This window comes from Planococcus citri, chromosome 2, assembly GCF_950023065.1.
Source record: "Planococcus citri chromosome 2, ihPlaCitr1.1, whole genome shotgun sequence".
Lineage (NCBI taxonomy): Eukaryota > Metazoa > Arthropoda > Insecta > Hemiptera > Pseudococcidae > Planococcus > Planococcus citri.
This window is the reverse complement of record NC_088678.1, coordinates 56,182,072-56,194,222: the sequence shown is the minus strand read 5'-3', so window position 1 is coordinate 56,194,222 and position 12,151 is coordinate 56,182,072. Positions and strand designations below refer to the sequence as shown.

General features: G+C 31.9%; 1 protein-coding gene across 2 annotated transcripts; it reads right to left on the bottom strand.

The window, feature by feature from the left end:
* Positions 1–1,669: 1,669 nt before the first annotated feature.
* Positions 1,670–12,151, bottom strand: LOC135836579 (uncharacterized). 2 transcript variants are annotated; one of them, XM_065351502.1, is made up of 3 exons: positions 11,857–12,151; positions 2,341–2,661; positions 1,670–2,200 (listed from the first exon to the last, which is right to left on the bottom strand). In XM_065351502.1, exons 1-2 carry the CDS (start codon positions 11,872–11,874, stop codon positions 2,347–2,349), a joined length of 333 nt encoding a protein of 110 aa, XP_065207574.1. In that variant the 5' UTR covers positions 11,875–12,151; the 3' UTR covers positions 1,670–2,200; positions 2,341–2,346. The 2 variants fall into 2 exon arrangements, with proteins under 2 accessions (XP_065207574.1, XP_065207573.1); XM_065351501.1 differs by having other exon boundaries at positions 1,670–2,661; positions 11,857–12,150.

Below are 12,151 nucleotides of genomic sequence, written 5' to 3'. Positions count from 1 at the left end.
TAAATTTGGGTCAAAAATGTGAAAAGCCAAAATTTTACGTAATTTACCTGGAAACCTGAAATTGGTTGGTAATATGTATTCTACTCTCGACCCCGCCGCGCCACGCCCCCACCAACCGAATGAATTGTAAACTAGGTATTTGGATCCATTTTGAGATGGCTAGTTGAAAATTCTCCAGCTGATTTATGAAACTTGAGAATTTTCCACAAAATTTTATCCAATGAAGTTGAAAAGCTAAAATTTTCTTTTCATGTACTCACCTATCCTACCCAACACATCATTTTTCCAAAACCATTGCATAAGTACTAGTTTGCAGGAACCACAATGTTTGTCCAATGATTTCATAATTGAAAATTTGAAAGATAGCTACCCACCTACTTAATATTGGGTCCTATGACATTCAACAGGCAGAAACCAATTTTGGAAAATACGTATGAATTCAGTCCAGTTGGTCACTAACAAGCACCAATCAACTTACGTGCTAAAATTAATTTGAACAATATTGACAATTTTTTTGGAAATCTGAAGTTTCCACAATATGACTGGAGGCTCCAGAACGACTAAAAACCACCTTAAATTGACTCAGCATGTTGACATTGAGATAGTATAAAGAAATATTTAAACTTTTCACCTTCGTTGAGAAAATTTTTGGGAAATGTCACATTCAAAAATCTTCTTGAGGATTCAGAGCTGCTCAAAACGATTCCAAAATCGGTCTCAAATGATTGGATCAAAATAACAAGTACCTACCTAAGTTAAATTGCATTGAAAAGTTTCAACTCTCTGGATCAATTTGGTGAAAATGCTGATTTTTCGCATGAAAAATTCACCAAAAATCGAAAAATACAATCGAATTCCTGAAATTTTAGCTTGTGATGTATTTTTGCGTGCTTTTTTATTCAATTATATGCCATGACATCTCAAAACGTAGTAGGTACTTTAGAAGTGTTCAATTTGTTTTCATTTTCCATCCTTTTTCACAAAATAATAGATACAAATTTCTCATTTCAGTGAAAGTATATTTTTACTTCATTCGTAGTCCTAATTTTGTAATAGGTAGGATATTCTTGAAAAAAGATTTGAAAAATTAAATCACTTTTTCACCCTTAAAAAAAACCAGAAAAACACCTCAACATGATAGCGATTGATACAGGTATAACTTATTTCCAAACCAAAACTATACCAAAAGTATACGTAGGTACTTTACACTGAAGCCAACAAAATAAACGCCGCAACAGTTACTGATTTTTAAAGGTTTACAGATAAAATGCAAAATACATAACCCATCTCGTAAATTCAATTCAACGGCCAGTGGAGCTAGTTTGATAGAGAAAACCGATCCAATGAAACATTCCCTAATGATCTCGAACGAGTAATTTTTCATTTCCTGCAAGGCTCATGTGCCTATCCCCCAGAGAAGTTTATGTTTTAAAAATGAAATCGTAACTCGTGAGGAAATTTTGTACATTTTCTCTGAATTATTGAGTATTATATTTTCAAAAGATTTATTCGTGTAGCTTACTTATGGTGGATGGTTGATATGTATATGTGGGAAAAAAGCTAGATTATAAAATGTGCAACGAGTATTATGAGGTTGAGAGTTGGAGAAAAATACGAACACATGTAGCTATATGTACCTACTAGCTAAACAGAAAATAAAAGTCCGAAAAAAGATAATAATAATATACTTTCAATATACAATATATACACGTCAAATATCTACACAATTCCTACACGATGTAGGGATATTTAATATTACAACAATCAAAATGTTATAGGTACATTTTACTCTTTTTTATACATATCCATCATTTTATTTACCTACTTCATTCATCTTAAAAAGGTCGCTACGTCGCTATATAGGCTTTAAGATGATAATTAAGCGAAAAACAAGCGCAGGGCGTTTGTCAAACAGCACTTTTGTGCATAAAGGATAACAATGGAGATTTTATCATCGTTTAATGCGATATTAAATTTTTAATAAGGAATCTGGCTTTGTTCCAGCATTTTCGTACATGACTTTGTACCCACGTGTCAAGTCTTTTGAAAGTTTAATTGATGTGATGTATACCGCCGAATAATATTGTCTAACGATTAGAGATCTTTTTTATTCACACCGTTTCTAGCGTTACAATTTACGTGTAAAAATTTCCAACATGTTGCACAATTTTACGTATTTTTTTCCGCATTAGATGGGTACCTACATTGTGTTTTTTTAAAAAAATACATTAAAATTATACGCTAAAAAATTGTACTTTTTTGCGATCATAATTTGACACTATTGATTTGGACGATTTGAAATTTTTAAACGAGTTGAAAAATTTTAAAACTTCAACTTACCAATGATCAATATATTTGTACTTTATCGTAGGACGTCGTAGGCACGCCTAGATCTCTGATCGTCTGTTGATATTTTCGCTCGGCTTGTCTGCCATCTGTACCTAACCCAAAACGTTCGATCAGATAATAAGCATGGTGTCCATTAAGTGCCTCAAATTCGGGATTTCTTCTTGAACCTTCGTCCGGATGGAACGGCCACTTTTGGGTTTGATGAACAACTGGCGCGCCAGCGACGTTGTCTCGTAATAACGTCGTTATTAATTTAATCGCTCCATTGGTCATAGTCACACGGCAAACCAAACAGAATACCAGCAAAATGGTCTGAAATTACAAAACCACATTTACCGTCGAGTCTTTTATCAAATTTTAATAAAGTGACCGTTCCATTATGCGAGGTGTATTTTTAATAGAGAAATTGCAGTTAAAGGGACTGTAATGTCGATGAATATTTCATCATTTTATCTCGATTGAATTATGTATAAATGGTTTAAAAAATTTAAATGGAGATGTTGCAATTTTGAGTTTTGAAGGGAGGATGTGGCAAACAAGACAATTTTACCCAAAAATTCGGGTAAAAATCATTGAAAATTGAACAAAAATGCATAAAAAACCATGCTCGAATGGATTTTTTTTTTTTAGTTTTAATCGAATTTTCCAACTTTGAATGAATTTTAGACAATTAAGAGTCAATTATTGAGCAATTTTAAGATAAATATTTGTATTTGAATATTTTTTTCGACATTTTTAGAATCTTAAAAATTTTTAAATATTCATTTAGGTACCGCACAAAAATAATAATGGAGCTAGGTATCTCGTATTTATTTAAAGTTTTTAAAAGCCTTCAAGCCTCGTTACAATAATTTTCACTTCTTTCCCAGGCAACTTCTACTCGCATAAATTTTCTGCCAAATAACCCAGCCTAAATAATAAAACCCATTAGGCTTTACTAGGTACACAATGTTCATTGTCAACGAAAAATATCATATTATTATACCTCCTCACGCACGCACCCTTCTTGACCACACCACCTGATTGAAAATTGCTGCACTCTATTTTCGCTGTTATCCGTATACCTTTGTGTGGCACACTCGTATTTCGTCAAAACAAAATTATTAGGACGCTATCTGGCGATAATTTCATTTTCGTAGAGTTCAATCGATATACTAGGAGAATGTAGGTCAATGGATGACAGTCAGAAATGGAATACAATGGAATGAGAGTACGCTTAAATAGAGACAACAAATAAAATTATGAAAGAGTGACGGAGAGAACAACCTTCATGGTATTAAACATGGAATTCTTTTCTCGCAGTCATTAAATGAGAAAACGTCATTTACATGTTTTTACTTTTACATCTGCTATCATTTTGAATTTTTATCGATTTTCAAAATGCTAATGGTGCAGAAAAAGATTAAAATTTTTCAAATAACGCATAATACATTACTTTGTTTACTCTACAATGTAACTCTTAGTATGAAAGTAAAAGTAATATAAAGAATAGCAATAGATTACCTATTAATGATTTGAAAAAAAAAAAAACTGAGAATTAATTCTACAGCCATGTACAAGCGACCTTTTTTCTTTTTTTTTCTTGAAGCGCGAATTAATTTTCCCTCGACCGAATTCAAGTTCGACCGGAGTTGAATTAAGTTCATCAATAGGATGGAAATTTTGTAATTTTTTTTGTTTTCAAAACTAAAGAAATTAAACTCGCAAAATTAGAGATTTTTTAAAAATTATTTCGCTTTAGAAATATTTTAGGTAGGCCTACTTAATGAACTTTTTTTTCATCATAGTATTCGCGTAGGATACTGGAAAACGTATATAGGTGAATTTCCTTCAATTGAAGAATTAAAAAACAGTATGAAAGAATGCTTAATTTAAAAAATCTAGTGTTTTAAGAAGTTCTCTTATTCGGTGGCGTTTGTGATTTTTATTATTATCATCCCTTTCGAATCTATTCAGCTGTAGAACTTTGGCTATTTTTGAATAATAATCTCACATTCTGTTAATATTTTTCTGCGCCTGTATAAATAGGTACTTCGTAAATTACCATCCTAATAAAATGATGATGAAGACACCTGAAGATTCTGCAATACTTCATCTGCGAATAAACGAAAAGTATAATAAGTTGCATAGCTATACAGTTATAAGGAGAATAATCGCTGGTACGAGTACAACCAGTTTAACCAGCTTCACGATGATCTTGTCTTATACTTGTTGAATGCCCTGAAATGTAGACTACATATCCCATCTAGCATTAATTTTTGCTCCATCATTTACTGTTCATCAACTGAAAATCCCTATATGAGTAAAAGTGAATTAAAACTAGACGATGTTCGATGTGTTGAAATTTTTAAATAAATCTCATGCGCATGTGAACTAAAAATGCGTAAATGGCTTTCACAGTAATCACGAATGTAGGCTTAAGCCATTTAATTTGAACCGACGTACTTCTACTTAAGTTAGATGTGTCGTGAAATGCATTATTGATAAACATTAGGTTAATACTACCTAAACATTTAATGACTCATTTGATGACACTTCCAATATGTATTATGGAACGTAGTGAAATTGTGATTAGGTAACTTTAAGCGAGTTAGTTTCATGACAGACGACTTGTAATCTTATTTTATGCAAGAAGATAGGTTGGATGCGAACACTAGCTGTATCTATACTGACACTTACTCATTTTCATAGGCTACAAATACGAAAAGGCGCCATTTGACCAAAAATAAAATTTTCCAAGAAAAGCGTTTACAAATTTCCGGAAACAAATTTTCAAAAAAATGACTTTATGTCGTTTTTAAAATAATTTTTTGCATTTTTATACAGTATTTTCATTTTTCCTTCTTTGCTAATTAAAATTTTTAAGAATAAATAGTTTCAAAGTGAGTAGGTAATTTCACATAAGAATATGTCGTGTGTTTTTTAAAACTGTTTTTGACTTTTTTTGAATGACTTAATTTTTGTCATACTTTCTTTGAAACTGAAATATTTTATGAAATCTTAGAAATTAAAGTGTATGGGAGGTTCCATTTAATTCTCAAAGAATTCCTACGAAAATTTGGTGATTTTTTTTTTTGTTTTTTGATCAAGTGGTCTCTTTTTGCATACGCCCTCACAAGGATGTAAATCAAATTACAGCTTTATTTCTCAATTTGATCTAATGTTTCAGAGAAATTTAAGCCCAAGAATTGAAAAAAATTCACCAAAAATTCAAAAACGAAATCAGCTTTTTAGTCACATTCAAACTAGAGAGGAAAATACGAGTGGATAAGCTGTATTTTTTGGAGTCAAATCAACTATCACGCTTTGAAGCTCGCTTGTATTTATTTGGGTCCAATAAAAAGCATTTTAAAAAGAGGAAATATTCTGCTTAGGTTATATTCTACTCGCCATCGCGTTTTGAGGTCCATTTATTCAATTTTAGGGCATACATTTTTCAAAAAATGCAACAATGTTCCAAAAAAGAGCTGAAATGAGCAAATTGTAGCCGCAAATAATTTTGAGATTCACTCTCGACACGAGTAAAAAAAAATGTAGGGGCCTTTTTTTTTTAAATGAACAAAAAAGATTTTAAATACAAACCAATACAGGAAAAAAGTTTCTTTCTGATTTTAAATGAATAGAATCCCGAAATATATAGCAACCCATACAATCACGCATTATGGGGGTTTGAAAAAAGTTGTGCTCCTGAAATGTACTTTCTCTTACATGTGTCAAAAATGGACCTCAAAACATGTTTGTAGTCCTAATGAAATATGGCTAAGAAAAAGGAGTCTTGAAGTAGCAGCTGGAGCACCCTAATTGAACATTTTCGGATTATGGGTCTTTTTTTTTAGAACAACAATAATTGACCCCTCGAAATACATTTTTTCTCATTCGTATCAAAAGGGGCGTTCAAAACACATTAATAATTGAAATAATGCGACCCAGAAAAAAACATACTGGGATAGCAGCATTCCAACCGTACATTTTGAAATCATGGGGCAGTTTTTTAACAAATTCGGCTCTAAAAAATACCTAAGTACATTTCCCCCAAAATGTGAAAATTAGGTAAATAACACTAGGCAGCTGCATATTTTTGTTCGGGTTGAAAATGGGCTTAATCAATACTTTAGACCCTAAAACAAAAAACAGAGTGGGGTTTTTCAATTTGAGTTGTTTTTGTGGTCAGGAGAAACTTTCAAAGTTGCAAAAAATGGTCATTTTGCTTTACGGGTTTGTAATTTTTTTTTAAATTATAATTTTTGGTTAAAAAATCGAATTTTGGATTAATTAATTGACACTAGAGCAGAAAAAAGTTTTCAATTAGGTACCCAATTCTAGTTGATCTATAATTATAGCTCTACATAGGTAGCTATTTGCTGCATACGAGTACTTATTATAACGTAAACTTGAACTTGAACCTAAATTTAATAAAATCGTATGTCGTACTACACCAACGATGAAGAGGAACACGTGTTCGAGAGCCTTCAAAGCAGAATAGCGAGCAAAATTAATATTCTTGTTGATTAATCCAGAGAAAAACCTTCCTTATAATTATCTATGTTGCTTTTGAATTTGAAAGGTATTGTAATAATGTCATCTAGCTGTAGCGTGTGCATGAGGTCTATCTATATGCCTTCCTACATAGGTACCTATTTCTCTCTCAACGTAAGTATAAATACCTACATCACTTCGTAGTAAAATAGCTCAATTAATCTACTCGAATCCTTGCGCTAAAATAAATAGGCTCCAGAATGAAAAGGTTGATATGAAGTACATACAGTAATATTGCATATTGTTAAGTTAACTCCGGCTCCGGCTTGATATTTTCATACTTACACCCAATGCTCATCATTTCTACGTAGTAGATAGGTGTGGTTATTAGTAATATGGTGATAATATTTCTCGCTTATATAAGATATATAAAACGTGTTAACTATCACGATTACACTCTTATAATCGTATTCGTATGGTTTTGACATTAAAACTAACTTTATAAACGGCGAAATGTCAAAACATACGATAACTTGTAATTATAGAATCGAGCAGGTACCTATAATAAAACTGATATACGAAAAACACGGAAATTATGCTCTACTTATGATTATATTTTTTTACTCAATGTCTCATTAATTTTTAACACACAGATAGATAACATTGCGATGTTTCGGGCAGTGCGATGGTCCAATGAGCCCATATTATGATATTTTTGGAACATTGTGAAAATCGTGTCGACTGTCGATTATTCAAACAGGTGTAGGTACTTATATTTCAAAATTTGGTATTATTTGTATGAAAACGAATTTGGTAATTAAACTTAGGTAATAATCTTGTGTTATGGAATGATATGAACAATAACGACAAAAACGTAGACTCAATAAAAATAAATTACACCCAGTATACTTATTTCAAAAAAAAAAAAATCACCCCTACTAAGCCATAAAATATTTCCTTAAATGCGTCTACGTTTGCCAAGCCTAAACCGTGCAACCCTAAAGAATCACGGGTTTCACCTGGAAAAAGTTAACCCTCCATGGTCTGCATTTGTACGTATAAATTTACGATACACGAACGTTTTACCGACGCAAAAATAACAATAAACTTGACAAACAAAACGTTGAAAATTTCTTCGATATTTGTTCGTGGTTCTGATGCGAGAAGAATTTTTCACAAAAATTTGATTCATTGTATATTGAGTTATGTAATACTTATGTTAGTGTATTTGTACTGTCATTTTAGGGGAGAGGAAAAGAAAAGGGGTTACGAACAACGCGTACCTACTTTTAAAACAACAATTTTACGAGTGGCTTAACCTGTGAGTAGGCGGAAAGATGTTTCTAGGACCCATTTGCTAGTTAAGTTGAACTCGCCTGGAAAAAAGGTTACAAAATATCGATCGTTTCGAAAAACTGGAATAACACAAGAATAATAATTTCTTCGCCATGATTTGAATTAAATAACACAGGTTGAAGTGGGATATGCTGTTTGAAACTTAAGTAGGCGATTGTGATTGAATTTTTTACGCAGATCGGGAGGAAATTGATGAAAAAAATTAATCAATGGAATAATTTTTTTTTATTGAAAATTTTTCAAATTTTTTCATTTAATTTCGAGACATACATATTTTTATAATGTACCTACTTAGAATAAAATTTGGGTATTAAAGAGACAATTATAATGTATTATTGACATCAAATAACTTTATTTTAGGATCAATATCAAAGTACAAAACGATGAGAGATACCTAAGCTGCAAATATAGGTACCTACCTACGTCACAATTTCGTAACATTTACCCTGAAACAGCGCACCAAAAAAAGACGAGATCGATCAAAGAACCGTATGTAGGTTAAAAATAATCAGATATAGAAACGGAATGCCCGAAGCTTTCAAAAGAAAAATTTCTACACGACGATATATCGACAAAATATTGAAATCAAATTACGATAGGTATCTGAAAAGCTTCTTTACGCAGGATTTTGAAAAGAAGGAGGAAATTAAAATCATTCCATCCATCGATACAGCAATGTTATATAATTGAAAATAGGCAATAGGCATATCTCCATAAAAGCTTATATGGCATTGACACGAATAACTCGTTAGAGTTGGGTATTAATTTTTAAAACAATGCGAAGAGCAAACAATAAACTCGACATGTGTGAAATGAAAATAGGAAATCAAAAATGCGCATATCTATGTTGATATTTGATTTTTGCCTAGGAACTTCCAACATTTAGATAAGAGAGTGAAACTTGTCAATTTAAAATCAGGCATGTAAACACGAAAATATTTCCCTTTGATGTGATGAAAGTTAAACACAAATGAGAGATTTTAATGCAAGAATATCTACAAAATGTGTATAGGTAAGGTACATCTAGTTTAAAGACAAAATATCTACTCGTATTTGGATTCGTGTAAGACTGTAAGTACCTATCTCGTACGACAAAACTAGAGTAAACAGAGACACCTTTATTTATGCTGATATGATTGCGAACGTAATTAATTACTGTAAATTTTCAAAGCACGTCACTCACAGGTTTGTAGGTATGAGAGAGCTAAGTACGTTATCAACTCGGTCACCATATTACTGATTGGCACACTCGAGTGAGTGTATGTTTCCTTTATGCCATTGCCATAAACAGTCAACTTAAACAGATATCTATCCCTCGAATTCGTAAACCTTTATACGCATTAATAAGCACAAATTACTCGACTTACGACTTATGTCCTTTTAAATGGCGTTCGTGTGCTTTCCATAATGACTCTTGGACAAAGAAACCAAAAGTTGACTTGAGATAACTTGTGTGATTTTTTTATTTTACTTTTAAATCGTTATTAATACATGAATTTTGGACGGATAAAAATAAACATAAGTTTCATTATTATGTACCGCAGCAACGATTAAAAACCAGGAATTATATAACAACGCGATTAACAACATATCCAGTTGCTCAAGATTCCTAGCTGAAGCGCAAACACAGTTTTTATCACAATAATAACGAGTCAATGAACCTGCGTGTCAAGGACGTTGACAAAGTATGAAAGTGATGTAACGTGAATTTCACGATCATTGTATCATTTACTTGGATATTAATTTTGCATGTTTATAAGTAGCAGGTAATCATCTCAGATATGTTATTGTTTTCTTGCACTTTTAATGCCATATACCAACCGCTTGTACATAAGGTGACCATTAATCGAATAAATGGAAATGGAGGTAAGTATCTAGGTATGATTCATTGCAATTCTTCTACTAGCAAATTAAAATGTGTACCCTATGTATGTAATTAAATTGACGAGTAAGTGTGTATAATCGCAGAGTTACATAAATTTAAATTTAAGAATTAAAAATGATTTTTCCATTGTCAATGTTGCATTAATTATAGGTATGGTTCAAAATAACGTAAAATATGATGAATTTGCATAAAAATTGTTTGAAATTGTGTAAAAATTGTCGAAATGAGTGAAGACGAATTAAACATGTTCATTAACATTATTAAGCTAACGTCAAAATTTTCAAGATGATGCGATGATTGTTCTAAATTCATCACTGAAATGTATTGTGCCTTTATGTAACTTGAAATTTATAAAAAAATTGCTAAAATTTTAAAAATTTTCGTGTTTCGACAGTTTTGAGATGGTATTGACGCCGCAGAAAACTGAGATCAAAATCAAGCCTTCCATTCGACACGTTTAGTTATAGTAAAATCAAATTTCATGTGATGAAATTGAAAATAAAAAATGAAAAGCAAAAGACATTCAAGGAATCAGGACCTCTTTGTAAATGTATATGTATGCCAAATTTCAGCCTATCTTAGGTCAATTTGGAGGGGTGGGGTGGGAGCGTAACACAACAGTTTTTTACCAGTCAAAAACACGAAAAAAAAATGTTTCCCTCCAATATGTTTTAAGAGACTGATTTTTGGATAGGTCATAAAACTTTTGATTGCCTATCAATTGATTTTTATTTTTTTTACCCTTTTCACCTATACCCCCCCCCCCCCCCGCTCTTGAGAATTTGGACATCCGTGAATTTTTAATCAAAGTCATCCGCATCTGCCTTCGGTATCCCAAAACGGATTTCAAGTGTGGTCTTGACCTCAATTCCGAAATATTGATAAAATTAGGCTAAAAAGGTCTGGAAGTGTCAACGTTTGTCAGTTTATTTCAGCCTCACAAACATTTCTAAAAATATTGAATTAAAGTTTTTAAAATTGTCCCAATTTGTTTAAAATTCTTCTCCGTGAATTCTCATTTTAAAAATGTTTTTTTAAAGTACTTTACTTACCTAAAATTAAAATTTTCAAAATTTTGTTTCATCAGAGTGACAATAAGGGTTTGTTTAAAAAGCAACCACTGTAAAAAGTTGCCTCCAAATTCCATTACAATGTTATGTTGGCGTTCCAAAAATTTGATTTTTTGACATTTGCAGTGCTCCCCCCACCCCCACCGCTTCCTTCATGATTGGTTTAAAAGCATTCGTTTCAGTATACATACGTAAGTATAATGGAAAAATTTCAAAACTTTTTCAAATATTCATTTTAAGTTTCTTTCAAAATCATCTGCTGTTTAATTAGACAGAAAAATTTCCCGATGCTTTGAATAAAGTTTTTAAAAATAATATGTCTAATACAATTTTTTAAATTGTTTCAATAAATTTGCCATGCTGTAAACAACCAAATTTCATGAACTTGTGTTAGAATTTTAAAATTAGCCACAAATACTGGAGACCGGAAAATAGCTTCCTGCAAGGGCAAGTATGAAGACGGGTATGAGGAGGTGGTCAACAATATTTGTAGGCCATTCTGACCAAACTGATTCTTTTGCAATAGAAAAAACAAAAAAGATAGGTACGCAATTAAATAATTTTTTTTTAAAAATCAAGAACCAAAGCGAAAATTTTTTCAATAAAATATGTAGGTACCGGTCGCTCACATATTAGGTATATAAATTATGAGCATTATCAAAAACATAAAAATAAATCTGAACGAGCGCGTATTTTGAATAAAATATAATAAAAACTCACCACTTTGCCGGCGAACATTTTTAAAATCCAAAGACCAGTCAACACACTCAAAAAACACTGCCAACACTAACACTCAATTTTACCAAACATCATAGATAGTCCTGTCAACTACTAAAGAAGCTATCGCTAAAACGAAAAGAAGCGAATAAGTTTGTGGGTAAGTATGTCTTTACAAGTCGCTCCAGCCGTAATCTTACATCATTGAGGACAGATTGCATCGTAAACAGTCTTATGCAAGTGTTAGTTTAGAGTAACTGGTTTTAACGCTGATGAGGGTCACGTTTGCGAAGAAATT